The 14,509-nt window shown below is 49.4% G+C and overlaps 1 protein-coding gene across 6 annotated transcripts in view; it reads left to right on the forward strand.

Moving 5' to 3' along the window:
• The window catches only part of LOC149453630 (3',5'-cyclic-AMP phosphodiesterase 4D), a 1,049,085-nt gene that overhangs the window by 995,024 nt on the left and 39,552 nt on the right, over nt 1-14,509 (forward strand). The window contains exon 1 of one of the 6 annotated variants that reach the window (XM_089688059.1): nt 12,970-13,349. The exons of the other annotated variants lie outside the window; for them this stretch is intronic. Coding sequence (XP_089544185.1) covers nt 13,302-13,349 — 48 coding nt within the window. The 5' untranslated portion in view covers nt 12,970-13,301. Of the gene's footprint in view, nt 1-12,969; nt 13,350-14,509 lie in introns of those variants that run through there. 6 annotated transcript variants of the gene reach the window in all.

Below are 14,509 nucleotides of genomic sequence, written 5' to 3' on the forward strand. Positions count from 1 at the left end.
GGGCCCCCAGGCGGGGCGACAGGCATCGGGCCCCCAGGCGGGGCGACAGGCATCGGGCCCCCAGGCGGGGCGACAGGCATCGGGCCCCCAGGCGGGGCGACAGGCATCGGGCCCCCAGGCGGGGCGACAGGCATCGTGCCCCCAGGCGGGGCGACAGGCATCGTGCCCCCAGGCGGAGCGGCGGGCGCCGGACCCCCAGGCGGAGCGACAGGTCTCGGGCCCTCAGGCGGAGCGACGGGCACCGGACCTCCAGAAGGAGCGACAGGTCTCGGGCCCTCAGGCGGAGCGGCGGGCGCCGGACCCCCCGGCGGAGCGACAGGTCTCGGGCCCTCAGGCGGAGCGGCAGGCGCCGGACCCCCAGGCGGAGCGACAGGTCTCGGGCCCTCAGGCGGAGCGGCGGGCGCCGGACCCCCAGGAGGAGCGACAGGTCTCGGGCCCTCAGGCGGAGCGGCGGGCGCCGGACCCCCCGGCGGAGCGACAGGTCTCGGGCCCTCAGGCGGAGCGGCAGGCGCCGGACCCCCAGGCGGAGCGACAGGTCTCGGGCCCTCAGGCGGAGCGGCGGGCGCCGGACCCCCAGGAGGAGCGACAGGTCTCGGGCCCTCAGGCGGAGCGGCGGGCGCCGGACCCCCAGGCGGAGCGACAGGTCTCGGGCCCTCAGGCGGAGCGGCAGGCGCCGGACCCCCAGGCAGAGCGACAGGTCTCGGCCCCTCAGGCGGAGCGGCGGGCGCCGGACCCCCAGGAGGAGCGACAGGTCTCGGGCCCTCAGGCGGAGCGGCGGGCGCCGGACCCCCAGATGGAGCGACAGGTCTCGGGCCCTCAGGCGGAGCGGCGGGCGCCGGACCCCCAGGTGGAGCGACAGGTCTCGGGCCCTCAGGCGGAGCGGCGGGCGCCGGACCCCCAGGAGGAGCGACAGGTCTCGGGCCCCCAGGCGGAGCGGCGGGCACCGAGACACCAGGCACGACAGTGGGCTCCGAGTCAACTGGTATGACCGCAGGCACTGGGTCAGACATTGGATGGTCAGGCTGGACAGCGGGCATCGGGTCACCAGGCATCAGGTCATTTGGCTCGACAGCGGGCACCGCGTCATCTGGCAAGGCAGTGGGCTCCGAGTCAACTGGTATGACCGCGGGCACTGGGTCAGACATTGGATCGTCTGACCGGACAGCGGGCATCGGGTCACCAGGCATCAGGTCATTTGGCTCGACCACGGGCACCGCGTCATCTGGCAAGGCCGTGGGCTCCGAGTCAACTGGCATGACCGCGGGCACCGGGGCAGACATTGAATCGTCTGGCTGGACAGCGGGCATCGGGTCACCAGGCATCAGGTCATTTGGCTCGACCGCGGGCACCGCGTCATCTGGCAAGGCAGTGGGCTCCGAGACAACTGGTATGACCGCGGGCACTGGGTCAGACATTGGATCGTCTGACTGGACAGCGGGCATCGGGTCACCAGGCATCAAGTCATTTGGCTCGACAGCGAGCACCGCGTCATCTGGCAAGGCAGTGGGCTCCGAGTCAACTGGCATGACCGCGGGCACCGGGGCAGACATTGAATCGTCTGGCTGGACAGCGGGCATCGGGTCACCAGGCATCAGGTCATTTGGCTCGACAGCGGGCACCGCGTCATCTGGCAAGGCAGTGGTCACCGAGTCACCAGGTACGACAGCGGGCTCTGAGTCAATTGGCACGACAGCGGGCACCGGATCAGGTACCGGATCATCTGGATCAACAGCGGGCATCGAGTCAACTGGCCTAATAGGATCGTCAGGCTGGATCAGTTCATCATGCTGGGTAGAGGCATTAGGCCGAGTAGAGGCTTCAGGCCGAGTAGAGGCATCAGGCCGAGTAGAGGCTTCAGGCCGAGTAGAGGCTTCAGGCTGAAGAGAGGCATCAGGCCGAGTACAGGCATCAGGCCGAGTACAGGCTTCAGGCCACGTAGAGGCTTCAGGCCACGTAGAGGCTTCAGGCTGAGGAGAGGCTTCAGGCCGAGTAGAGGCATCAGGCAGAGTACAGGCATCAGGCAGAGTACAGGCATCAGGCCGAGTAGGGGCTTCAGGCCGCGGAGAGGCTTCAGGCCGCGGAGAGGCTTCAGGCCGCGTAGAGGCTTCAGGCCGCGTAGAGGCTTCAGGCCAAGTAGAGGCTTCAGTCTGAACCACGGAAGGCAGGCTCACCGGTTTGGATACTGGCAGGATGGTATTGGTTGGAAAGAATTTTCGCTTTTTTCTGGTTTTAACTACTGGAGCACTGCAAGTAAACGCAGGTCTGCAAACGAATGGAGCAGCTGGAGACAGAGAAGAACTGGAGGATGGAACAGGAGAGGGAGCAGTTGCTACAGAGAGCTTTTTTACAGGATTAAAGGCAGGATAGGTGCAGCGAGTGGGAACAGGGTACTGACATGCGGTAGATAGCCAAGTATACTGGGCTGTAACTGGAGGAGCTGGTGGGAATACAGGAGTAGAGTTAGAAGCAGGACTGGGTCTTTGTAAGCTGACTGAGGCTGGGTGCAACAAGTCTGTCCATGTCTGCAGTAGGGGTTGAACAAAGCTGAGCTTACACAAAGCCTGTCTGGTCAATGACTGCACTGCGTTTATACAATCTCGCAGTGTCAGTGGTGAACATGTGGAATAACGCTCCAGAAAGTAACCCACATCATCCTCTAATAACCACACCAGGGACTCTACCTGGTCTGCACTAAATGGTGGCAAAAATTCATCCCTGCATTCGGGGGAACCAGATGAAACCAACTCTGCACAAACCTCAATCAATGGCTGCACCTCAGAGAACACTGTGCCCTGATCTACTAGAACATGAGCGAGCCGTATACATTCTAGCAATTCATCCCGGGTATACTCCTTCAGAGTTTGATAAGCATACTCCCTGTCATCAAACACTAGCAGATATAAATACTCAACCTCATCAAAATCCATCCTTCCCATCAACAAGCCAAGATGGCTTCCCTGTGCAGCCACTTCTGGTCAGGATTGGCCTTGGTGTAATGTCAGGGCTCCCAGGTATGACCAGAGGTGTGTGACTGATGCAGGGAAACGCAGACTTCAGATATGTGATAAACAATACAATTTATTAATACTAACAATACAAACATAAACGCAGTGCAATACTAAAACATAACACAGTGCAACCAAACCAAACCAACCACCCACAGATAACAGTATATACAAGCAAGCGTCGTCAGGCAGGCCGGGTCAATATCAATAGGGCAGGTAGGTACAGGGGGAGCAAGCAGAGAATGGTCGGGGTCACAGGCCAGGTTCAGCAGGTAGCAAGCAGCGTAGTACAGAGGGTCAAGCAGAGAGATGGTCAGGGTCACAAGCCAGGGATCAGGACAGGTAGCAGAGAATCAGACAGGAACAGAGAGCAGGAACAGGATACAGGGCCAAGAGAAACACAACACCAAGGCAGAGTCTGTGGGTCTGGCCATCCCTTAAATACCCCAGCATCATCAGTTACAGGTGTTAGCTGGCTGCAAAGTTGAGTCTCTGATTGCAGGGAACACCCGCTGGCCAGCCCTGGTACTGCAGATCAAAAGGCAGGTGAGTCCCACCATTGCTGGCCAGTCCATTCCTAACAGGTAGTGAGGCGGGCTTCTGAGAAGACTCTGCTGACTTCCTCAGTGGTAGTAGGGCTGAAGGAGTGCAGTGATGGGGGGGTTACGGTAGGCAGGGCCTTGGGTGTGGTGGGGGGCAGTGCCGTTGCGAGGTCAGAGGAGGGGAGAGATGAGGGGGTGATGGTAGAGGGGAGGCTAGATGGGGAGGTAGATTGCAAGTTGACTATGTCCTTGCGGATTGCGTCAATCTTGTTGTGGAGATGAGTGGCAATCTCGTGGGCGGTAAGTGAGGTACTGAGTGGAGGAGGGGGGGGGGGGGAGAGCAGGGAGTTGAAGGTGGAGAAGAGTCGGCGAGGGCAGGTGGAGAGGGTGTTAATCAGGTTAACAAAGTAGGCCTGCTTGGCGGCGTGGAGGGAGGAGGTGTAGGTGAGGAAGGCAGATTTGTAGAGGGAGAATGCATGAGGGGACCTGGTTTTGCGCCATAGTCTCTCCAGCGCACAACTGCGACGTTTGAGGCATTTAGTGTGGTCGTTCTGCCATGGTTGGAGCGGTCTGGGTTTGATGTTGCGTGTGGTTAGGGGTGCCAGAGAGTCTAGGGTAGCTGATAGTGAGTCGTTGCACGTGGAGGTGGCTAGGTCAGGACATGACAGTGGAAGGATGCTGTCGTGTAAGCGGTCGGCAGCCGAGTGGAGGGGGGCCGGGTGCAGGTTGTGGAGGTTGCGGCTGGTGATGGTTTGGCGCACTGGGGGGGGGGGGGAGTTAGGAAAAGGGGAGGTGGAGAACGTGAGGAGGTGGTGGTCGGAGAGAGGGAAGGGGGTGTTAGTGAAGTGGTTGAGGGTACAGAGGTGGGAGAAGACGAGGTCCAGGGTGTTCCTATTGATGTGGGTGGAGGATTGAGTGTATTGTGTGAGTGTGAAGGAGGAGGTTAGGTGGAGGAGTTGGGAGGTAGCTGGGGTGTTGTCATTGATGGGGATGTTGAAGTCCCCGAGGATGATGGTCGGTAGCTCAGAGGAGAGGAAGAAGGGAAGCCAGGCGGCGAAGTCATCCAGGAAGCGGGCTATGGATCCGGGGGGCCTGTAGATCACTGCGATCCTTAGGGGGGTGGGTGAGAAGAGCCGGATGCAGTGAGCCTCGAAGGAGGAGAAGGTTAGGGAGGGGGGGTTAGAAAGGACCTGGAAGGTGCTCAGCGGTGATAGGAGCAGGCCGACACCACCACCTTTGTGACCGCTCAGTCTTGGTGAATGGGACCAGACGAGACCTCCATGGGAGAGTGCCGCAGGGGAGGTAGTGTCAGTGGCCTGTACCCAGATTTCGGTGATGGCTAGGAGGTTGAGGGAGCGGGAGATAAAGAGGTCATGGATGGCAGTTAGTTTGTTGCAAACCGAACGGGCGTTCAGAAGTGCAACCGAGAGAGGGGGGATGGATGCGGGGAGGAGGTGCACAGGTATGAGGTTGAGGGGGTTGCGGCGGCTGGCGGGGGCAGGGGGGTCCCTGGAGGGGGGGAGAGGTGGTGAGGGGCCAGGGTTCGGGGAGATGTCCCCAGCGGATAGGAGAAGGAGAAGGGTGAGGAGGGTGGCATGGGAATGGGAGGTGTAGGAGCGTGTGGGTCTGGTAGTGGTGGCACGTGGGTCGACCGGGGAGTGGAGTACCAGGAGGAGGTGGTGAGTGCCGTAGTGGGGAGAGGGCAGAAGTGAAGGGGCAATGTAGAGCTGTTTTGGGGGGGTGGGCGGGTAGAGGGAGGCGATTTTTGGGAAGGAGGAGAGGAAGACGAGGAGGAGAAGTGCAGGTGGCATGCTGGGGTGAGTGCAGTGCTGTTCGGGTCGGGGGAGGTGAAGGGATACGGGTCAGGGCGAGGTGATGTGGAGAGTCTGTATCACCGTGGAGGAGTCCACTAGAGTCCTTCTGTAGCTGCAATCTGTGAGTGCAGTATGCTGGCGTCCGAGGGGTCTTCAGTGGGTCCGGTGGATCGACGAGTGGAGGGGTCGTAGGGTGCGATGTCTGGGGGTGTTGGTAGGCACAGCGTCTGGTGATGTTGGCGGCTCGGTGGCTGGAGATTCGCTGGGTGGTCCGGGAGATTCGCTGGGCGACGTCTTGATTCGCTGGGTGGTCCGGGTGTTGGGTGTCCAGAGGTGGTAGCTGGGTGCCCGGTAGCTGGGTGCTGGGTGTCCAGGGGTGGTAGCTGGGTGCCCGGTAGCTGGGTGTCCAGGGGTGGTAGCTGGGTGCCCGGTAGCTGGGTGTCCAGGGGTGGTAGCTGGGTGCCCGGTAGCTGGGTGGTAGCTGGGTGCCCGGTAGCTGGGTGGTGGGTGTCCAGGGGTGGTAGCTGGGTGCCCGGTAGCTGGGTGTCCAGGGGCGGTAGCTGGGTGCCCGGTAGCTGGGTGGTAGCTGGATGCCCGGTAGCTGGGTGGTGGGTGTCCAGGGGCGGTAGCTGGGTGCCCCGGTAGCTGGGTGCAGGGTGACCAGGGGTGGGCCCAGAACCGATGTATGGGTTGGGCAGCGGAGCAGCGATCAGTGGGCCTGAGCTGATTCCTGGTGGTCAGGGATGGACACAGGGCTAGTGGGGAGGGCCCTGCGAAGGCTGGCAGGTCTGTGGGGATTGGTGGTGGCAGCTTACCCGTTCTGGTGGTGCTGCCGTGCAGGTATCCTGGGGTGGTCCTGGGCTGCTGTCAGCTTGGTGGTCCTTGCTTGCTGTTCCTGGTGGTCCAGGGTAGTCAATGAGGACCCAGGGCTGATGGGGAGGGCCCTGGGCAGGCAGGCAGGTCGGTGGTACCCGGTGATCAGAGCGGAGACGGTCCGGGCGGATGTCCGGCGATGCGGTCCGGTCGCGGCAAAAATTGAGGCCCCGGCTTCAGGTGCGCGGGTAGGCCGCGATTCCCCGAGCTCCGGGAAAAGGTCCAGAAGCTTGCCCTGGTGGTCGGGCTGGGCCGGGAGTGTCTTAGGGGCCCAGCTGGGGTCCGCTGCGGGCCGGATGGCAGCGGATTGGGGCTAGGAGCGCAGGAGCTCCTAACACATGTCTGCTCCCGCCGCCATCTTGTTTCTCATCAGAAAAGAGGACGTTGAACCACTGAGCAACAGACCAGGTCTGTTTTTTTTTTTTAGCCCAGGTAAGACGCTTCTGACGCTGTTTGTTGTTCAGGAGTGGCTTGACAAGAGGAATACGACATTTGAAGCCCATGTCCAGGATCCGTCTGTGTGTGGTGGCTCTTGATGCACTGACTCCAGCCTCAGTCCACTCCTTGTGAAAGTCCCCAACACTTTTGAATGGCCTTTTCCTGACAATCCTCTCCAGGCTGCGGTCATCCCTGCTGCTTGTGCACCTTTTTCTTCCACACTTTTCCCTTCCACATAACTTTCTACTAATGTGCTTTGATACAGCACTTTGGGAACATCCAACTTCTTTTGCAATTACCTTTTGAGGTTTTCCCTCCTTATGGAGGGTGTCAATGATGGTTTTCTGCACAACTGTCAGGTCAGCAGTCTTTCCCATGATTGTGATTCCTGAACCAGACTGAGAGACCATTTAAAGGCTCAGGAACCCTTTGCAGGTGTTATGGCTTAATTAGCTGATTAGAGTGGGACACTTTGAGCCTAGAATATTGCACCTTTTCACAATATTCTCATTTTCTGAGATTGTGGATTTGGGGTTTTCATGAGCTGTAAGCCATAATCATCACAATTATGACAAATCACGGCTTGAACTATCTTGCTTTGCATGTAATGGGTCTATCTCATATATTAGTTTCACCTTTTAAGTTGCATTACTGAAATAAATGAACTTTTGCACGATATTCTAATTTTTCGAGTTTCACCTGTACATCTCTGGATTACTGGAGCAAAATGACAGGGGAACAGGAGAAATTGTTAACGTCATTTGGTGCACGTCAGGTTAGCTGGTTCTTTGCCTTCTAGGTTGGATGCTGGTCCTCTTAACAATCGTTTACTGAAAAAAGAATTCACCTCTCTTGGGCAAATTATATTTTTGAGGTGCCCATGCAGCTTTTAGTCTGGTCATTACATTATCTGGTTTGTAAGAAAAAAGGGGAAAAAAAACCTGCGCTACAGCCTGTACAATACAATATGTGAATAAATGTGTGAAAAAAATATATTCTGAAACAATTAGTGAACTGCTGCTACTCTTTCCCTGGACACCAGAAAATACAAAACATATAAAAAATGAGTGCCCTGTACACTAAATAATCATAAACACTAATCAATCAAATAAATACTACTACATAAAAAAGTGCATAAATTAATTGAAATTATACAAGTTCACATTCATATATTAAATAATTAAAAGTCCCAAAATCCAATAACACAGTGCTGTGTGCTCAAAGAAATCCTCCAACAGAAAGTGCATAGGTGTCCACAAATGCTTGGGCGGGTGGAGCTTTCTGTGAAGTCACCTCGTTCATGGTCTCCTCCTCCCATGCCCGCCTCCAGGATTTCTCCAGGGGGTCACCCATCCTCTGGAACTCCCTACCCCAACCCATCAGACTATCACCTACTCTCCTCTCCTTTAGGCGCACCCTGAAAACCCATCTCTTCAGGGAAGCCTATCCCACCCCCTGCTAATTGCCGACCTCCTCCACTCTTCCTACCACTCCATCCCCCACAGCTATCTCCTCCTGTACCACTATCCCCTCCCTCCTAGATTGTAAGCTCCAAGGAGCAGGGCCCTCGAACCCCTCGTGAATCACATTGTATTGTTATTGTACTGTCGCATGTTCTGTCTCCCTTTGTAATGTACAGCACTGAGCGAACTGTTGGCGCTTTATAAATACTGTATAATAATAATAATTTTTTATATGTTTTGTAGTTTCTGGTGTTCAGGGAAAGAGTAGAAGAAGTTCACTAATTGTTTCAGAATATATTTTTTTCACACATTTATTCACATATTGTATTGTATGGGGTGTAGCGCAGATTTATTCCCCCTTTTTTCTCACATCATTTCAGTTAATTTATGCACATTTTTTATGTAGTAGTATTTATTTGATTAGTGGTTATGATTATTTAGTGTACAGCGCACTCATTTTTAATATCTGGTTTGTGTCCAAGTAAAATCATACATGTGGGTATTCTTCATTCACTTTCATGTTTTTCTTGAAGAGGATGCTACGTGGAAGGCTGGAAGATGTTTGATTTGTTTTGACAAGGAAATCTGTAGAATATTGAACAGTCTTTTTGCTTCCCACTTAAACATTTTTGCTTTGAAAATGGCAATTATTTCCATTCTACTGTTTACTTGGATGGAATAAAAAAAAGAAACAGGAAATCTGTACAGCAAACTGAAAGAAAATACTTCCAAAATCAATTGAAGGACTGATCGAATCTAGAAAAAAATCAATGTCAAATTGACATGCGTAGCCAGCTTAGAGTTTGTGGCTTTTTTTGGTTGGAAATAGTTAAAACCACGTATTTTTTGCTGACCACGTCTCATTGGGAAGATCTCCTTTCACATCCTGTCTCAGAGATGCAACAGGAAGTGAGAGCAATACTCTACAAAGTGAAGTGAAATCCCCTCTTGAACAGCGGTCACAGGAAAAGGTGGACCAATTAGTAGATTTAATATCACCTCTTTTTCTAGCAACAACTGTAAAATTTTGGATTCCCCCTCACTTTTTGTTCTAAAACGAGGGCCACCAGGACAAATTGGGAAGGTGATCTACCTAATGGGGACACAGACAGCAATTAGAACTTGAAAGGGGTTTTAGTCCTTTCCGACTCTATGCACAACTAAAAGGAAAAGGTTTTGGGTGTACAATACACTTTAGCTGGAAGATTGTGGTGTAGTGTGGATGACCACCTACTTAGCATTGGATTTCATTCATTGATACACAGCAGGTCCTACATCTACATTTTGTGCTCTAATTCAAAGCAGCGTTCAACAACATTGTCTGCGTGTGAACACTCTCCACTAAAAGCTTCTAGATTAATGACTTCTATAATACAGTCAATAGTACAGTCAGTTACAGAAAAACAGATACAGACCACTAAGTTATGGGTGTACAAAATGTCCGTGCGTGTGTGCGTATATACAGTTGTGCTCAAAAGTTTGCACACCACGGCACAAATCATGACGTTTTGGCGTTGATATTGAAAATTGATCATGACAAAAAACTGTCTTTTATTTAAGGTTACTGATCATATGAAGCCATTTATTATTACACAGGTGTTTTGGCTCCTTTTTTTAATACTCTTTATTGCTTAAAATACATAGCACAAAATTTAAAAAATGTCTTTAATACATATATATTACATATTCCTTCCAAGCACTTATACAACCTCACATTTCAATCACCCTGATTACTGCCATCCACTACCTTACATTTCTAATCTTATGATTATTTCTCCATTTCCATCCCTCCTATCTCTTTTCATTATCAAACACTTCAACCTTACACCACTCACTCAAATATTACAAGATGTATGTGGAGTCCTCCTATATTCATACATTACTTCCATATGATATAATTAACTGTTTCAATCCATTGATTAATAGAGGGGAGTTTTTTTTTGCATCCATCTCATAGCAATCTGTTTTTGTGCCATAGTGTTTCTTGTAGAAAAATCTTTACATATCTCGACCATCTCTTGTCCTCCAATATCCCCATTAAGCACTTCTGGACTACAAGGTACCAACTTTTTAAGTATTTCTGATAATTTATCTGTTACTTGACTTCAGCATCTCCTTGCCTCTCTACATGTCCGTATCAAGTAACCAAAATCTGCTTCACCTTCACAGATATAGTCCTCTTACCCCTTCAATTCAACCTTGTGGGACTAAGATATGTTTAATGTTTAATATACAATTGCGTCATTTTATTATTAATTGCTGGTAAAACCACCAAGTGCGAGGAACATATCTGCTCCCATATCTTATCTGTTATAATTTGGAATAATTTCTTGCCACTTGTCCCTCACATTCAATGGCTCTCCACCAATTTTAACTTGTAATGAATGAATATAATATCGATATTAATTCTTTTGGCCCCTGGGGCCTCAAGATTCCTATGAAGGGATATTTTGATATCCTACAATCTTTACCAAATTGTGCATTTAAAGCATGCTTCAGTTGTGAATTAATTTAATGGGGAATACCTTGTTGTTTCTTCAAATATTCAAATGTTCTCATAACCCCTTGTTCGTACATGCGTGCTAACATTGATATCCCTCTCCATTTCCAACATTTCCCATCTGCAATACCATCTAGCTGTTCTAAAGATGAATTATTCCACATTGGGGTTTCCTGGGGTACCTCTTTAAATCCTATCAATTTCTTAACCTCATTCCATACTGCTCTTGCCAATGTAAAAAAAGGATTTTTGTTTGGCTCCTTTTTAATCATTATAACAACAGAAATCACCCCAATGGCCCTGATCAAAAGTTTACATGCTCTGGAATGTTTGGCCTTTGTACTAACACACAAGGTAACACACACGGGTTAAAATGGCAATTAGTTAATTTCCTACATCTGTGGCTTTTTAAATTGCAATTAGTGTCTGTGTATATATAGTCAATGAGTTTGTTAGCTCTCATGTAGATGCACTGAGCAGGCTAGATACAGCCATGGGAAGCAGAAAAGAACTGTCAAAAGATCTGTGTAACAAGGTAATGGAACTTCATAAAGATGGGAAGGAGTATAAAAAGATATCTAATGCCTTGAATATGCTACTCAGTACTGTTCAATCACTTATTAAGAAATGGAAAATTTGTGGATCTCTCGATACCAAGGCAAGGTCAGGTAGACCAAGAAAGATTGTAGCCGCAACTGCCTGAGGAATTGTTTGGGATTCAAAAAAAAACTCACAAATAACCTCATGGGAAGACTGTGTGGTTGTTTCAAGGAGCAGAATACAATAATTCTTGAGCAAAAATGAGCTGCATAGTCAGGTTGCCAGAAAGAAGCATTTACTGTGCCAATCAATGCCACAAAAAAGCTAGGTTAAAATATGCCCAACAATACCTTGACACGTCTTCTGGCACACTGTAATGGAGAGGGGTCAACATGGTCTATAATAACAAAAATACCATCCCTACTGTGAAGCATAGTGGTGACTCACTGATGTGTGAGCTCTAAAGGTATGGGGAATCAGCAAATACTGCCAGACAATTTGCATTATTCCGCATGGAAGATGTTCATAGAATGTTCTTGGACTTTCCAGCACCACAATGATCCTAAGCACAAGGCCAAGTTGACCCTTCAGTGGTTACAGCAGAAAAAGGTGAAGGTTCTGGAGAGGCCATCAGTTTATGGGATTACATGGTGGATTGGTAACTTACAATTGTAAGTTATGATTGTATCTTATCCATCAAAATCCACCTCATTGTGTGTGGCATATTGATCAAATGCGTATTTGACTATAGACCTATTATTTCTACTTAAAAAAAAAAAATGATCAAAGCATGTACTAAAAATAATGTAATGGGGGGGTTGCATCTAAATAATTCACATTATTAGTATCAAATCAGGCAGACCCTTGTACAGCATAGTTGCTGGTAGATCTAAGGGCTCTTTCAGAGATCTGGAACCCTCTGAAAAGCAAAATGCATTCATTGTGCGACTTCATTGCGACTTGCCTTGTCATGTTTTTTTTAAATCGCACTGAGTGGCAATAAGCCACGATGAAATCACGCAGCATAGTCGGACCTCAAAGTAGAATGACTTTGGGGTCACTTTGGTGTGAACCGGGGCTAAAGAAGATTTTACATTCCAAATCTGAAGTGTATGGTCATCTTAATGGAGGTTGTACAATAGATTGTATAGTGTATGGCCAGCATAAGAGAGATTGTTGTACACTCTGATTGTATAATGTATTGTCAGCTTAAAGGAGATTGTACAATCAGAATGTACAGTGTATGGCCACATTGTGTTCCTAGAAGTGCAGACGTGCAGGTTTGTCTGTCCTTTCCAGGTAACATACATCAGCCTGTCAGATGAGATCTATATTTGTGATCCCAGCAGCTCAATGTTCATAGATCGTCCCCTTCCTGGCTGTGTTCTGTGCTCTCATACATATTCTATGTGCCGCTTGTTCTAAATCCCTGCAAATCAGCGGGAATGTCTGTGACAGCGGCCAGGACTGGTGCCCGCCTCTCCACAAAACATCAGGCAAATTAGAAAGCACAAAAGAAGAAGTGTGCTAATTAATGTTCAGTGTGACGAGCTGGGGCTACAGGGATTCCATTACTAAATGTCACTTCCAGGAGAGAACAGCAATGTTCCAAGGAGATTTAGCATCTTCCACCAATCAGAACGCCCTGTGCAGAACGCTGTGTTTATCCCATCCAAAGTCACTTAAGAAGTGCACTGATTGGCTGGCTGAATGACTTGTGGGCGGGTCCTTTCAGCACTGTTTATGGCTTTCCTTGAAGGTGTCTATTTTGTGCTGTTGGCACAGAAAGTCTTCTTAGCAGCAGAGCATCTTGGCATCCATAATTCATCAGGACCTGGAACACAGGAAACATGCTGATTCCCAGCTCGGAGGATTTCAGTTCACACATAACTGCCTGCTTGCTGCTGCTCCTCCTGGACTACCAGCACCCTCTGGATCTGTACAAATGGCATTCATACAGCCTCAATCAAAGGGATTGTACGGCACAATGCAGCCTCTGCACCTAAGCCCAACTCGGGAACTAAGTGACACAAGGGAATTTTCCTACTGACTCCATATTTTTACATTTCTTTTTGAATCATACTGTTTTTTTTTTTCTTCTGTGTTGGTAAACAATCTCTATCAAAATGCCTGAAGCCAACTATTTGCTGTCTGTGTCTTGGGGCTACATCAAGGTAAATGATGTCATTATGCCGCACTCTATAGGTTTGGATGGCTTGGGTTTATTGTGCAGAACTGACTTCGCTTCCAGATTCGATTATTGCTCCTTATGATTGCATGGACTGTCAGATGTTGATGTGATTGCACAAGCAGAGTCTGCTCTGTCCCTGCAACATGAGATAATAATGACTGTTTACATCTGTACATAGGAAGGGACATGCCGAGCTGCTGCTGCACATACACTAACCTTAGATCTTGAGCTGGCCATACATGGATAGAAAATTGAACTAAAAGATAATTGTTCAATTTTTGTATGGTTAGTGTGCTTACAGCAACAGTCAATTTCCATTTTAAGATAGAAATTGCACAATTGTAATTTTTTTTAGATTGAGTGATTTTCTAGTTATTTGTAGGTCAAGTGTTCGAAAAAAAATATGAAATGTGCATGCACAGTAGGGGTAGTAGTAGTAATTGATTAGAGAAAAAAAACACAATACTTAATGTTGAAAATGACTGGAAAAATGTTGACATTTGCAGGAAAATTTCTCATACAATGATTGGCCCATTGAATGTTAGGTAGAAATAACGTTTTGATTTTTGTGCAAATTTTCAATCATTTTTCTATTCATGTATGGCCAGCTTTATACAATGTATATTGTTTTCAATGGATGCCAGGGAAATTTTACCCACGGCTGGAAACATTTCTATTTTGAAGTTGTTTGAAAAATAGAAAATGCATAAGTCACTGTGTATGCCCCATCTTATGAAACGTACGCTCGCCAGTTTGGAGAATTAGCGTCGTAAACGAAACATCAGATTGTCTGTGGCTTGCTGATTCAGTGGGTTGCGTGGCCTATCCCTGATTACATTCATTTGTTACACTAATAGTTGGCTTATTGACTCGGGAGTTAGGGAGCCATATGAAATCTTCATCTAAACCAATTAGATTGTGTACACTCATTGAGTATTGATCACACCTATTCTTAGACCTCTCGGATATGGCTGGGGATTCAACCTAATTATAATCAGTGAATGTGAAAAATGGAAAGTCTCAGTCCTGGTGCTGCATTCACCGTCCACCTTGAGGTATCATACCTGCCTGGTTGGTGTATTGGAGCTGTAGTATGCTAATAAGTGCTCAGATATTGAAGGTCTTCAAAACCCAGAGTGCTCA

This window comes from Staurois parvus, unplaced genomic scaffold, assembly GCF_062004578.1.
Source record: "Staurois parvus isolate SC_StPar_1 unplaced genomic scaffold, SC_StPar_1.0 ptg000445l, whole genome shotgun sequence".
NCBI lineage: Eukaryota > Metazoa > Chordata > Amphibia > Anura > Ranidae > Staurois > Staurois parvus.